General features: G+C 44.0%; 1 protein-coding gene across 1 annotated transcript in view; it reads right to left on the reverse strand.

Moving 5' to 3' along the window:
- The window catches only part of LOC140342212 (perilipin-1-like), a 25,167-nt gene extending 9,721 nt beyond the window's left edge, over window positions 1–15,446 (reverse strand). Inside the window, exons 1-6 of the mRNA XM_072428325.1 lie at window positions 15,365–15,446; window positions 14,934–14,986; window positions 14,399–14,603; window positions 12,632–12,714; window positions 11,497–11,743; window positions 6,165–6,361 (exon numbers count right to left, since the gene is read on the reverse strand). Of these exons, the coding sequence (XP_072284426.1) occupies window positions 6,165–6,361; window positions 11,497–11,743; window positions 12,632–12,714; window positions 14,399–14,603; window positions 14,934–14,963 (762 nt within the window). The 5' untranslated portion in view covers window positions 14,964–14,986; window positions 15,365–15,446. The remainder of the gene's footprint in view (window positions 1–6,164; window positions 6,362–11,496; window positions 11,744–12,631; window positions 12,715–14,398; window positions 14,604–14,933; window positions 14,987–15,364) is intronic.
- Window positions 15,447–16,461: the final 1,015 nt, after the last annotated feature.

Raw genomic sequence — 16,461 nt, forward strand, 5'->3', positions numbered from 1 at the left:
TAGCCTTTAACCCTCAACCAATCATGTAACTCCCTATAGGACCCCTAGCCTATAACCCTCAACCAATCATGTAACTCCCTATAGGACCCCTAGCCCATAACCGTCAACTAATCATGTAACTCTCTAAAGGACCCCTAGCCTATACCTGTCAATCCAATCCCCAAACCTTTAACCAATCAGGTAACTCTTTTCAGAACCCCTAGCCTATACCCATGGACCTATTATTGATGCTGATTGACAAAATGAAACATCTGGGGGCGGAGGTCTCCCTACAGCACCTTGACCCCTATTGACAGGACATGGGGGGGTCTCCATTTAATTTAGGTCTGAGAATCCCGGATGAGTTAGACCCTCCTCAGCCCCGGCGTCCCCTTTCCTTTTACTGTAACGTGGCAATTACATGTAATTGCTGCCTGAGAGCTGGAGGCAGAACAAAGTCGGGGAGCAATTACTGCGCTGGCTGAGAGACCCGAACAGCACATTTAACCCTTCCCTTCTGTGGTGCCCAAAAATATAGGTTTTCACCCAATATTCACCCAACACTCACCTGATTCCTGTGTGAAAGCATTGATCAATAGATTCCTTTATATAACATATTATGTATTGCAAAATAGTGACTGGCAGATTTTGGTGCCGATGATGGGTTACGGTTCACAAACCGCCACCTTTCTGTCCAATCAGAGCTTCCACAGGCGTGGCAATGGGCGGTGCTTAGCTATCAAGTCAGGGAAAGTCAGACCCCAGCAACAAGTGAATTGTTTCTGAAGATGCTAACAGGCTCTAGAGGTGTCTTCTCTATGGCAAAGCCATTTAAAATAAGTTAGAGGGCCACTTTAGGAAGTTATTTTGGGGTGTAACTTTGTAGTGCTGCACAATGGTTAACACATTCTGACCTTCAATATGGGGTCGAAGTGTTTTTTTGTCTTTTTTAATAGCAAGATAAAGCAATTTTTTTGTTTTTTTTTTTACTGCATACAATAATGAGATTTGTTGGCGCTGACAAGTGACGGCTCGACTCCTGCAAAGTGTGAATTTTAATAATGGCTCAGAACTGCAACCGTGGTCCTCTGAAGGTCACCGCGCCCGCCTAGAAAACCGAGGAATAATTAGGTGATTGCACGCCGACATTACTGACCGGTAGAAAATCACATTTCTGGTTTTAGAAGATTTTTAACAGGAGGATGTGAAATACAACATTTGAGATCATGTGACTGTGCCCATATGCCATCCCTATGCCAACAGAAAGCTAATATAAAGACCCATCCAGGTACTCGTACTAGCCGTGGGAACTCTTTGATGACTGTTGATGTATTATGAGCCGCGAGATCATGAGTAAAGAGTTAATCCCCCCACCAATTCCATCCAAACAAGGAAGTGCACAGGGTCTCTAGCACAGGAGCGGGTACGTGCGGCCGGGCAGAGCTTGCAGCGCAGCATGGCACGAATTATAGGTCTCCGGGGGGACGAGCACAGTCTGTAATTTCTCTTTCATACAAAATAATTGTTGCATGGCGGAATAGGGAGGCCAATTCCTCACAATTTCTCGCTTCAGATGAGCCAGCCTTGGTTTATGCTAACATCCTGCAGGGGGCGCCAAACACAATGCTGAAATTGCAGCACCTGTCCTCCAGGTGGGATTCATTTTTTGTGAAAATCGCGTTATGGACATGTGATCATACACGCCATTGCCACGGGTCTGAGCTCTGGATTATTTCCCAGATGAGGCACTCAGACAAATGCCACGTTTTGTGTCTCAGAACAGACGCCAGATGAAAGCAGGACATGGACACCTCTGGGGCGCGACATTGTTTTTGTCACGTAGCCCATCGCTCTATCATGTCTGGCACACCAGAACCTTGGCCTGATTATTTCCATCGCATTTAAAGGCGGTCCCAAACCGCAACTCACCCTGCGCTCCATGCGCCGTGCCATTGCTGCATTGATGATGGAGGTCTTGGACCAATCCCTTCCATCGGCACACGTTGGGTATTATATCGGGCATACATCATGTGATCAATATCCCAATTCATTTCTATTGATCCTTTGGTGATTGATTGCAAGTGTTTGATGTGTCATCCAATCGTTTAATAAGTAATCTGAAAGATGGAAAACCGAGTTGAAAGATCATTTGAACATAAAATCTGATTGGGTGATCTGTACCCCATGTGACTTCGCTGCTTATATTAGTGAATTGGATATTACAATGTAATAATGAACACAGAGCAGTGTTTGTATCATTTCTATCTGCCTTTGTTTGGCACAGAGATGAAATATTTCACATCATTAATAAAAAGCTCAGAATAAAGGGAACACGGCACGTTCTGTCTATGAGAACTGCCCCGTCACCTCGCTGAGAGGGGGAGACACCAGTGTTCCGTGAAATATGGGCGATCAGCCGAGGAAGAGAAGCCGGGAGCTCATGGAGCAGGAGACTGAACTCTCCGCTGACATTCCCTTATTTGATGATGTTCCTTCCATGGACAGGAAGTGGCAGGAAACCCTGGCGGTCCATCTAGCGCTCGGCCCGCACGTCGCCTTGTCATCTGCAAACAGTCAGAGCCGCCAGAGCTCTGGGAACTCAGCGACAACCAGCGATAATTCATCATATCTCAGCTTTGATCTCAGAATACGAGGAGAGAGAAGGGAAAAGGGAAACCAAAGACACAAATAATCCCACAAAGTCTGGAAATATTGTAACGAGAATTAAAAAAAAAAAGCCTAATTATCAACAGAAATGTGTTTATATCAAGGGTGATGATGTCACTAATACCCAGCTAAGTTATATCTTTACAGGAAGTGACATCACTGCTCTCCAAATATAATATACAGGAAGTGACATCACTGCTCTCCAGATATATTATACAAGAAGTAACATCACTGTTCTCCAAATATAATATACAGAAAGTGACATCACTGCTCTCCAAATATAACATACAGAAAGTAACATCACCACTTCCCAGATATAAGCTATATATTATACAGGAAGTAACACTGACGAACCCCAGGTATAAGTTATACCGGTATAATATATAGGAAGTGACATCACCACTCTCCAGATATAAGTTCTATATTATACAGGAAGTGACATCACTGTTCCCCAGATATAACATACAGAAAGTGACATCACTGCTGTTCATATATATTATACAGGAAGTGAGATCACCACTCCCCAGATATAATATACAGGAAGTGACATCGCCACTTCCCAGATATAAGCTATATATTATACTGGAAGTGACATTGCCGAACCCCAGGTATAAGTTATATATTATACCTGAAGTGACATCACCACTCTCCAGATGTATTATAGAGGAAGTGACATCACTGCTCTCCAAACATAAAATACAGGAAGTGACATCGCCACTTCCCAGGTATAAGCTTTACATTATACGAGAAGTGACATTAGCGAACCCCAGATAAAAGTTATATAATAAATAGGAAGTGACATCACCACTCTCCAGATATAAGTTCTATATTATACAGGAAGTGACATCACTGTTCCCCAGATATAAGCCAAACATCATTGTTATTATATTATAATGTACACACAGTTTTTTTTATAAGATGTAACAAGCTTTGCACCACTGGATTGGGGGATTTTTTGCAAATTTTTTTTCTAAATCCTCTCAGGCTCATTCAGGTTGGATGGGGAAAGTTAGTAGGGAGCCATTTTCTCTCCAGATATGTTCGATAGGTTTAGGCCGAGGCACCGGCTGGGCCCCTCTAGGACATTTACAGAGTTTTCCCTAAGCCCCTTGTGTGGTCTTCGCTGTGTGCTTTGGGTCATTGTCATGTTGGAACCTTCGGCCCAGTCTGAGGACCCGAGCACTGTGGAGGCTTTCTTTAAGGAGATCTCTGTACATTCCTCTATTCAGCTTTTCCTCAACCCTGACCAATCAACCAGTGCCCACAGCATGCTGCTCCCACCACCATGCTTCACAGTTGGGGTGGTATTGGCCAGGTGAGCGGTGCCTGGTTTCCTCCAGACATAAAGTTTAGAATTGAGGTCACATAGTTCAATCTTCATCAGACCAAATAATCTCAGGGGCTTTTTGGAAACCCCAAGCGAGCTTTCACATGTTTTGCACTGAGCACAGGCTTCAGTCTGGCCCCTCTACCATAAAGGTCAATTTGAGGTGCAGATATGGTCTCATATATAGTCCCATCCCCACACAGGAGGTCTGTCAGGGAACCATAAGGTTCTTGGTCACCTCTTCAAGGCCCATCTCCCTTCATTGCTCAGTTCGGTCAGGGGACCAGCTCTTGGAAGAGTCCTGGTGGTCCAAAAATATGGAGGCCACTGAGCTCTTGGGAACCTTCAGTGCAGCTCAAATCTTTTCATAGCTTTCCCTAGATCTGAGCTTTCTAACAATCCGGCCTATGAGCCCTGCAGGGCGTTTCTGTTACCTTATGGCTTGGTGCTCTGATTGTCAGCTATGAGGGCTTCTATAGAGAGGTGAAAGCCTTCCCAATTCACCACACGGGGGCGCCAATCAAGGTGCAAAAACATCTCAGCAGCGATCAAGAGATATCAGAGGCACCTGAGCTAAATTTTTAAGTGGGGGGCCTGAATACTTCCTGAATCCACTGTTTGGGTTTCCACAATTCATTATAATAATATAAAGTCACAGCGATTATTTGTAATTTTATTTTGTGTTTACTCATCATAGGACTTGCTGCACCGGCCCCATAATATTCTATAACCGCCAGGGACGTCATGTATGGTGACACATTTGTAAAGGACGCCCCAGGCTGTGTTCTCCTCTACATGGCCATGTGCAGCCAGAATGTCCTGCAACGCATCACGTTCCCCCCGCACTGCAATCTAATGGCCAATCTAATTGCACTGGGGGACTATCAATACCCCCAAAGATTGGCTCACTTTGCCAACCATTTCACATCTAAATATACTCAGCAGATCGATCTTGCGCGTTTCTGGCAAAGGGAAAATAAAGCGATCCGACTGAGCACCTGCCGAGGTGGACACAGATAATATGTCGTTCACCTGATCCTAAAACTGGAAACATTTATCTGGGTGACATTTATATGCATAGGGAGGGGATCTGCAAATAAAAGCTCGGCGGATCTGTGCACCATTACAATGACTACTGTAAAATTAAATCAAATCATAACTTTTCCAACCAGATGCATAAAAATCAGTCCCCTGCCTGCATTAAGCTACGTACACACTTCCAATTATTATCGTCGGAAAACGAACGACGAACGTTCATGCACGATATCTACGAACGATCGTATAGCACCGATCCTGCACATAGAGGTAACGACACGATCGTTCGTAGATATTGTACACACAATAGATTCGATCGTTTTAGCGATAGAGGAACTATGTGCACGACAGGAAAGTGAACGGACGTTCGTTCATCACGCATGCTCAGACCATGGACGATCAACGAACGACCGTACACACGAACGATGTTCAACCATCGTCGCCCAATCCGATCCGCCGGTCCGGTCGTTCGTTTCCAACAATTTTCCTAGTTCGTCGGCGTCGTTGGTTACTTTTTTACGAACGATTTTTTGCCCAATCGATCGTTCGTCGTTCGATTGGAACGATAAAAATTGGAAGTGTGTACGCACCTTTACTTGCTCTCAGTACAATCTGATAAACAATTGCTGAGAATGATTTTCTGATCTGGTTCTGAATCCGCAGTAAGTGGTCAGACCTTTGCAGAGAGACTGCTGCTTCTTCACAGGGAGCAAATGTCTTTCCCTGCAGTATTGTTTGGGTTTGCCCAGGGAAAAGCTAGATTGAGTTAAGAAATAGAGATTGTTACCTTGAAAAGATTTGTAAAATTTGAATTGGCTGGGTTTTTGCTAAGGCAAAAGGAGGGATTGTCACTTAGCTGTGTGTATAATCTGAGCTTTATTATTTATAATTAAAGATCTATTATAATTTATATAAACATCTAATTCATAATTAAGAATCTATTTTTTCAGCAAAGCTGTATATGACATTTGAAAACAAGTCTACAGCGCCATCTGGTGGCTTTACATGTAACAATAATATCCAATATTTCATTTTTACCCTAATAAATATATATATGTAAATGTAGAAAAAAATATATTTTCTGTAGTTAAAATTTTATGCAAAACACAGCATTTCTTCTCTTCCCATATGTTGGTCGTACAGGATGAAGATTTACCTGGGATGGGAAGGTGAGCAGAAGACTGACACCACTCTGCAGGAACATCCGGTATCGGTTTAGAAATGGCATGAGCTTCCCAGTGCTTCTTGTAATGATGGTGCGGACCAATTCCTGGGAACGTGAGATCAGGCCGAACCTTGCTCTATCCATCTCATCCACCTCTTCACTGCTGCTGCTACTTACTGCTCCTCCTGCTTAAGAAATAACATATAAAGTCAGAGGGAATGTTGTGCAAGTGGGGGTTGTGGTGGGGTCATGTCATTCATAGCCTATGTATTGCAAGCTGGTGGTGGTATCATGTGATCACCCAGAGCCAATCTACTAAAAGGTAGCACTGTGATTTGGTCATATGATCACCCAAAGCCAATGTAGAAATACCTGGGAGTGTGATAGGGTCATGTGATCACCCAGAGCCAATGTGATAAAAGGCAGGTGTATGATGGGGTCATGTGATCACCTAGAGCCAATGTAATAAAAGCTGGTGGTGTGCTGAGCTCATAAAACTCAGTGAAATGGAAGCTGGCAATGTATTGGGGTCATGAGATCACCCAAAGTAGCGAGAGCAGCATGATCGGATCATGTGATCACCCAAAGCCAATGTATTGAAAGAAGATGGTGTGATGGGGTCATGTGATGACTCATAGGCAATATAATGAAACCTTGAAATGTGATGTGTTCATGTAACCACCGAAAGCTAATGGGGTAAAGGGTGGAACTGTGGTGGGGTCATGTGATCACCCAAAGCCAATGTATTGAAAGAAGATGGTGTGATGGGGTCATGTGATGATCCAGAGCCAATGTACTGAAAGCTTGAAATGTGATGTGTTCATGTAACCACCAAAAGCTAATGGGGTAAAAGGTAGAACTGTGGTGGGGTCATGGGTTCACCTGAAGCCAATGTAGTGAAAATTGGCAGCATGATTATTTGTGGCTGCTCCGCCCACTACCGTGAGCATACAGCGCCTCCACTGTGCACCAATCCCTACTCCCCCTCCCCACTACCCTCTTTTCTGTTTTATCCCTATACAGCACCTCCCCCCCTCCTCTTTCTCTCTTTCGCTGCAGGAGTTTTTCTATACTCTTTAATATAAAATCAGCGACCAATGAAACCTAATGGTAGATTGCTTACTGCTATAAGGGAAATGTTCTTATGTACGTATACAATTTATTTCTCTTTTCCATTTATCATTACGTGGCATGCTATATGTTCTCTCGAGTTACTGGATATGACTATTTCTGTAAAATTGTATGCCTTTTCACGCTTTTATTTGCTTTTGCCATCTGTATACACTGGTTTGAGTTCTGTAATTGTCTGTTTTTATTGGTTGCTAATAAAAAATAAATATAAAAAAAAAAAAAAAAAAAAAATTGGCAGCATGGTGGGGTCATGTGATCACCCAGAGCCAATGTAGCGAAAGCTGGTTGCATAATGGGGTCATGTGGTCACTAAAGCCAATAGGCTAAAGGGTGGAATTGTGGTGGGGTCATGTGATCAAGCAAAGCCAAAGTAGTGGAAGGTGGCAGTGTGATGGGATCATGTGATGACACTGAGCCAATTCGGTGAAAGCTTGTAGCATAATGGGGTCATGTGAGCACCCAAAGCCAATGTAGAGAAATGTGACACCGTGATGGGGGCATGTGATCCCCCGGAGCCAATGCAGAGAAAGCTAGTGGTGCAATAGAGTCATGTGATGACTGAGAGGGCAGGCTTTAACCATTTCTTCCATAGCAAACAAGCGCAATGTTTGGGCAACCAAAATGTCAGAAAAAAATCTGGCCCTGCGCTCAGATCACTCCTGAATGCCCGACCATCCTCTGAGGGCTACAAATATCTCTTTTAGGGCCCCGGGCTCCAATCACAGGATCACCGTTATTGCTGTCCCCAAATTCCAGGCCACCTGAGGACGCTGACGCTTTCCTCCTCCGGCTTCTCACCAGGCAGAGACAATTCTGATGGAAATGTCATTTATTGAACCAATTTTATCATTTTCCTTCAGCATCAAATTGTTCTGTCTGGAAATGGCAGAGCAGCGAGGACCTCAGTGTCCCAGGCAATTAAATCTCTCTCAGCGCCAGAATTATCTTCATTATTTCATTATTCCCTTCTGATAAAATTGGCCAGTCTAAAAAATCTGCTTAATGGGCTGCAAACCACACACATCAAATATCAGACAGATGTCCAATCTGCTAATGTAGCCAAAAAAGCATCTGTACTACACAATGGCAGACCTTCACCACATCCAAACTCATCAGGCAGCACTAATGGCATGCTAAAGTGTATTTATGGCATGCTAAAGTGGTCTCTCAATCAAAATGATTATATTATAGAATGCCTAATCAAATACTATGAATCTGCTTTGTGGAGCAGCAAAACATCTAGAATATCTACGGTTAAGGCCTGTATATCCAGAGAATTCCCATTACTTCCTGTCCAGATAAAAGGGCTGGGGGGAACAAGAAGTCAGTTTAAATCTGAGCAGTACTTAAAACTTTTTGGGTTGAAAATGGTCTTTTAATAGATTTCTTCAGTTAAAAGAGAAAAAAAAGAATATTGTGGGTACAAGGGTGCATGCAGGCATGTCATTTATCTACCACTTGAATGTTGTACAAGGCCCCTAACACATACACACACTTCAATATGGAAGCAACCTAAGGCTTCAAAAGGAGCTGTGTCTGGTTTTCAGGGTCTATGAAGAGCAGATTAGTTTGCCATAGTAGAGAACAGGCAGAACAGAATACTGGAAAGGAAAAGCTCCTTGGGGGAGGGAGCCCACAAACTAATCCCGCCCCTGATTAAGAGAGACCACCCAAGAGGTTTATAATGATAATAATTTTTCAGCTCCAGCATGCATACAGATTTTAAACAGTTATTAAAAAAAAGTTTAGATGTGGTTAACTCTTCTCTTTTCGGGATGCAGAAGAAAATGATTGATTGAGATGGAGCAGTTTTCATCAGATCTATGATAACCAGTGGAGTCACCCAATCAAAATCTTTGTGATAATCATATAATGATCCTATTCGGTTATTATCAGCTCATGCAATGTTATTTTAACAATCAAAATAGAAATACTTTTAACAAACTGGATTGGGCTGCCAGTGATATTTTTTTTTGGTTGACTCCTAAATCTTTTTTAGCCCCACCCAGTTAACCTGTATTTTAATAAAAATGGTACACAAATGAACACATAGCAAATGATAAGAGACTTCTGTTCTTTATAAATATATATATAAAAGGAGTTTAGGGTCCATGAAGATCTATGGGCTTTATTTATAAATGATTCCCCTGTTAAGTTCCCTGAAATTCGCTAAGAACTGTTCGAATCTCTGGTTTCAGGTCCTATTAAAACCATGACTCGTTCTGCCACCTAGTGGCCACTTATCAAAGTGCACAGCTGTCACATTAGGTAATGCTATCTGTATAAATGGAAATTTTGGGCGAATTAACAGGGGAATCCTTTATAAATACCTCCCTATGATTCATGACTTGTTGGCTGGGAATGTGGTGTATCCCTTTAATTTACAAAATGCAACAGGAAAATAAAAAAGGTACAGTAGCTGTGTGGGCCAGGAGCAGAGACAGGCCTGTTACCGGAGGATGCTCAGTGGTAGAAAATGGATTACATTTAATTTCCCGGACACGTACAAGCATCTGCGGAGAAGCAAATCACGCAGCGCCAAGAGTTGAGAACAGGCAGTGCCGAGGAAATGTTCTCTTGTGCCAGTGGCAGCCCACAGACCGTCTGATAACTTGCTTGGGGACACAGGTGTCCGATGTGACTTGGTAATAGGCAGTGACAATGCAAGGGAGAATTTAAAGGGATGTTCCACTTTCAGATGACTAAACTCACAGCTTGCACAATCTGTCCTGCCATGATAACGATTATATCCTTCACCCCTTTCTATATACTCTTGTGTTGCTGATTATTATTTTGTATTTGTATAGCGCCAACATAATATGCAGTGTTGTACAAAGAACGCTTAATAGTCCCTATTAGCCCAGAATCGTTGTCCTTACCATAGACTATACGCTTGTATTGGTGGAGGAGAATATTTTAGGGGGAATAAAGAAACGCCAACAAAAATTTCTGGACCCCATACTGAGTAACTTCAAGGGCTCCCCTACTAAAAGTTCCAGAATTGCAAACGTCAAGCTCTTTTAATCAGGACCCCTTTCCCTCCCAATAGTGGCCCTGCATACAGGTACCATCCAAGCCGGGATTCGAACCTGTGGCGTGGTGTTGCTAAAGACTTTGTGCTGCCCCCTATATGTCAGGGTGTTATCTGCAAAGAACTGTGTCCAATATTTGGCTGGGAAGCTATGAGAAAGGAGCCTTTGCTTTACCAAACCTTACACCAAAGGACACAGAACGGAGCTTATCTATCAGCGTGGCAAACCTGCCGCATTTCCTTAATCTCTTGGCATCCATGGTGTATAAATTCGGGGTACCATAAAAGTATAAAATTATGCTGCAGTGATCTCAGAACACTATCGGGAACCAACCTGGGGGTTCTCAATAAAATAAGCACCATGAATCCCAGTCACGTTGATCATTGCAAGCTTGCTCACAAGCATTTCAGCCTGCAGATGGCGCCAGGCTTCCGTCACTGGGCACTTGCTGTGCACAGACAGGGATATAAAGTGTGGGCATTAGAATAAAAAAACATTGTTGTGGGCAAAAAGGATTTATAGGGCTGTGTTATGAATTGGGTTCGATAAAGATTCCTAGGGCCAGCGCAAATAAAGAGGGTAGATATTTCTCATGGGGCCTTGTTAAGAGATAGATTACTTTTATTTTAGAGCTTGTTGGGGGTCTTATTTATTCAGGGGTAATCATTTGCCCCTCTGGGTAAGCTAGGATTGGGTAAGTGCTTGCCACTAGGGAAAAGGGGGATAAGGGAAACCCGTCATAGGGCAGGCTTGGGTTCCTTAGAGTAATCTGGGGTCGGGTTAGTGCTGCTGGGGTTTGGTGGGGTTCAGTAATCCCTTGCCCACAAAGCAAGCTAGAGTTTGGTAAGAATTTGTCCCTAGGGTATGCTGCCTATGGCGGGTGATTGAACTGCCTGCCAGGGCTTTAGGATGCCATTGATCTGTGTTCCCAGCTCCTCACACTCTTCTGTAGTTACAATATTTCAGGTTATCACCCATTTCACAGATTGGAAAATATAATACGGAGGATTTTGTAATTCCCCACTTGGGGCTTATCTCTGCGGGTAATGCCATAGGCAGGCATTGGGTGGGGCAATGACCACAAATCTATACCATTGCAGTGTTGTCACCCATCATGTAACCTCTGTATATAAATAAGGAAAACAATAGCACTGCCTTACTGTTGGATTCATCGGGCAGGAAGTGATCCACCAGGTCCTCCGCTTGGCTCACCACGAAGTAGGCTGCCACTTTCACCATGTCTCTGACCCCCAACGTCTGCAGGGAAGCTGCGGCTATAGAGACCACCTCGTACGATTCCCGGGCCATTGCCTGAGTCCTGCCCAGCACATTCTGCACCCTCTCCAGGGCCCGGTCCTTCACCGTTCTGACCCCACTCACCAGATTATCCAAAAGCTCTGACACCACCTGTGGGAAGGAATCATCGTATAGATCACACACAACTGACAATCTGATTGTACAACCTTTACCAATCTCCTGTGGATTTAGAAAATGACAAACTCTGAGTTATTCAAATAAACCTCTGTACAGAGGAGCTGGCACTCTAATGTCCCCCCACAGTCACACACACTTTTATTATACATTTATATAGCTCTGACATATACCATAGTGTTGTACAGAGAACACTGAGCCAGTCCTATCAGTCTCTGTACAGAGGAGCTGACACTCTAATGGCCCCCCACGGTCACACACTATTATTATACAGTTATAAAGCTCTGACATATACCATAGTGCTGTACAGAGACCACTGAGCCAGTCCCATCAGTCTCTGTACAGAGGAGCTGACACTCTAATGTCCCTTCACAATCACACAATATTATTATACTGTTATAAAGCTCTGACATATACCGCAGTGCTGTACAGAGAACACTGAGCCAGTCCCATCAGTCTCTGCGACCGAAAAGCTAATGTCCCTCCAAACAGTCACACACATATTTTTTATAGGACCCACAGTGGATTACAGATTAGTAACAATGAATTTTGCAGCCTGAGCATTTAATAGAGAAGTGGTACACCTGTTCCTTGATATTTTCCACAGAACAATGGTGACATCTAGTGGCTGAAAGTATATGACAGCGTGACCTGCCATGTTCTCTGTACAGCACTGCGGTATATGTCAGAGCTATATAAATGTATAATATTAGTGTGTGACTGTGGGGGGACATTAGAGTGTCAGCTCCTCTGTACAGAGACTGATGGGACTGGCTCAGTGTTCTGTGTACAGCACTATGGTATATGTCAGAGCTATATAAATGTAAAATAATATAGGTGATGAGTCGTGACATCCCCGGTTACCTCATCTGCTGGTTGATCCAGTACAGGTAATTTCTCCTCCAGATTGTCCACCCATTGCAGTGCCACATTATTGACCGCTGTGACTGCAATCAGAAAGAGAGTGTTGTTAGCGACATGACACTGGCGCCCCCTATAGACCTGATGTAGCATTGTTTATCTACTAAGAAATTAATTTATATCTTCTCAGCCAATCAGATTCAATCCTGACCCAAAAGCTTAAATCTGATTGCAGGATATGGGTTTATGACCGTCACATGGATCATCAGACCTATGGTTATATTTCACACAATGATTATGCTGGGCAGTTCTCACCTGTGTTCACAAATGTCTGACACAGATCAGCCCCTGCTACGACCTCTCACCTTGTGATTGGCTACAAAGTTACAATGTTGCAGTCTGAATACTAGGAGGGCAGGAGACTGAGGAAATGCTTCTTCCTGCCTGGAGCAGACTGATGAAATCAACTCAGGCTAGACAAAGTCAGAAACTGGATGCCATGGGCCTCGTTTTAATAATTTCTCTGATTGATACTTTTGTTGTCTATGAAGTTATTGGATTTATTCATACAAACTTTTACATTTATTCACTTTAAAAGAAAGGAATAGGGATTTGTAGGTGAGTGTTTGCTCCCTCTAGTGGCCAATCGGTGTATCTACACAATCATTTTATACATTAAAGCTGAATTACAAGCCCACATCTACATTCATATGAAGTACAATTAGCAGCTGTATTGTCTGCCAGATGATTGGCATTTCTGCTCTCCTATTCCTGGGATTCGCTCACACAGCCTGACCTGATTTTTTGTACATTTACAGGTCTTGGCCCCCTCCCACCCTGTGATTGGACAATGAAAGGACAGACAGCAGACTGATGAGCTCCTCTCTCTGTCACTCTGTTCTCTTTTCTTATTACCAGGGTTGCTGCACAGCTGATTGGCTCCTTGTGCTGCTACTCCCTCCCCCACCATATGCTCTGCTGTATCTATCCTGCAAAAATCTGATTCTGATTTGTTATTGAATGCAGAGCTGCAATAATCAGTTTTTATGTCTGTCCCGGCCATGAAGGGGTTATTTCTTGTTCTAAGGAGCGCAGTGCCAGTTGTTAGCGGTGAAATAATCGGCATTATTAGCAGGGCCTGGACTCCTGATGGGTGCAGCCAATTATTTTGGGCTTGGAATAAAAAGGAATAAATTTGACGTCTCTGAATCTCTACTGGGGACCCGCTGGGTCGGGACTGAGGCCGATTTGTATCGCAGCGGTGCCTCGTTTCTGCGATCACATGTCAATGCCAGAGGTAGCCCTGGCACGCTTGTCATGTGCCCTGGCACAGCCGGCCCCTGGCACCGAATACGAGACAGCAAGGGCCAAGGGGAGGGAACGCCCTCAGTCTCACGGCAAAATACACACACAATCGCCAACCGTTGGACAGTCACGGGCCTCGCCACGTGCCAGGGTCCGGAGACAGCCGGCAACCCACCTTCGCCAGCCGGGACCCATTATCCAATACCCACTCAGTTCTGTAAAAATGGGTCAGAGGTTTGGTAACAGGCTGATCACCAAGAGCACAGGTTTTGCTGTTCCATATTAAACTACTTCTGGCCACAAATCAGATACTTCTATACATATCGTGTGTGTGGTCTGATTGTTCTATCTGCACAATGGACGTTGCCTAAACGATTGCTTGTCACCCTGCAGTAGGTGGGATCGGGTACATTGTACAGGGGTTGTACAATCAGATTGTAAGGTGTATGGGAAGCCGGGACTTACTCTGAGGTTCCATCACTCTCACAAGGGGGGAGACCCCAAATGTGGCCAATTCGCTGGTTAGTTTCACCCCTCGTTCCGAGACCTCGCAGAAATATTCGACCACTGGGTGAATGTTCTTCACATCATGGTACGCGAAGGAAGCAATCTGATAGGCCGAATAGACGAGGGGAAAGCTGGCCAACCGTTGGAAGACGCTGACATGGGCCTGGGAGAGAGACAATGGGGGGGAGAGAGGGGGAGAGGGGGAGAGAGAGAGAACGAGAGGGAAAGAAAGAAACATAATTAGAGGACAAGAGACAGACAGCGAGAGTGATCACAGACAGACAGATAGAGAGAGGGGGCGAGGAAGAGAAGAATGATTATTAGTTTGGCACCAGGCAGAAAGACAAGAAACATACAACAGATAGGTAGACAGATAATAAAATACAATAGACAGATGGACAAACAGAAATGCCATAGATAGATGGATGGATAGGAGCAGTGACGGTGTATAGAAGAAGATAGAAATATGAGATAGATAATTTCCAATATTTACATTCTGATTTTCATCCACTGCCTCTGCCATGGCTTCTCTGTGACTTCCCCACTCTGTATGAAATAATGAAGAACACAATGCAATGATATGATAAGTTTAATGTTGTAAATATATATATACCATTACAGATCTCTGGAGGGGTCAGTGATGGAATAATCTGCAGAATATACAATATGCATCTGTCGGGGGTGGGGGGTGCAATGTTCTGCAGATCTCTAGAGGGGTCAGTGATGGAATAACCTGCAGAATATACAATATATATCTGTCAGGGGGGGATGGGAGGGTGCAATGTTCTGCAGATCTCTAGACGGGTCAGTGTTGGAATAATCTGCAATATATACAATATATATCTGTCAGGGGGGATGGGAGGGTGCAATGTTCTGCAAACCTTAGTGATGCGATAATCTGCGACAGACAGCGGTGTCACCTACCTGGCGTGTGAGTTGATGGCGTTGGGTGCGATGTATCCCAGGCGTTGCTCTCGGGGCTCTTACATAGTCCTATTTGGGGGTTTCCAGGCTGCAGCACACAGACTGTTTGTCATCCTGAACTTGTGATGAAGAATTATTTATACTTTATAATTGTCCCTGACCAGAACTAAAGTGCGACGATCAGATGATGGAGATTCACCCAACACATGTACCCCCCACCCCCCATTATATAAGGAGTTTAGTTCAATGATACAATTTCCGTATCAAACACCGGTCCATATATTGGAAGCCAATGCTGGGGTTAGCTTTCCTGGATCCACATGGCTGATACTTGATAGATCCCAATCCTTATGGGCCAGCCAAAGTCCCTCCAATAAGTACTAAGCTCACCTGTGGAAAGACCCCCCCTAGAGGAGAGCAAGACTCAGAATCTACCCCATAGGGTGGCCTGAAGGTAGGTGCACCCGGTTACACTATACCCATATGGTAGTTCGGGTACCGCCGGATCACCACCCCAAGTGCTTCCAGACCCCACACAAGGGTCCTCTGTTCCTTCCTGCGCCCAAGTTACACCCAGATCTAACCCCTTACAGAGGGTCCATCTGGCCCCCCATCATAATACCACCACCATCCTCCATTCAAAGGCAGTGTGGTAATTCCCTTCCTGAACTCTGATAACTCTCAGCAGTGACTACTTACCTGTAGACAGACCTACCTGACTGGAGAACCAGTCAACTCATTCATATCCCCCCCCCCCCCGTGTGTGAAATTCCCCCACCTACTAGATTGTAAGCTCTTCGGGGCAGGGTCCTCTCCTCCTGTGTCACTGTCTGTATTAGTCTGTCATTTGCAATCCCTAATTAATGTACAGCGCTGCGTAATATGTTGGCGCTATAAAAATCCTGTTTATTATTATTAATAATAATAATATTAATAATAATAATAATAAAAACAAGGGGGGTATGATACATAAATGTACAGGTAACAAACAACATAGTAATGAACAATACCATTTCCATGTGGGAGAAGGGAAAGCCGCATACACACATGCAGTTATTGTGAAAGATTCTTTCCAACGACTAAGGACTGCACAATAC

Source organism: Pyxicephalus adspersus, chromosome 12 (genome assembly GCF_032062135.1).
Source record: "Pyxicephalus adspersus chromosome 12, UCB_Pads_2.0, whole genome shotgun sequence".
Lineage (NCBI taxonomy): Eukaryota > Metazoa > Chordata > Amphibia > Anura > Pyxicephalidae > Pyxicephalus > Pyxicephalus adspersus.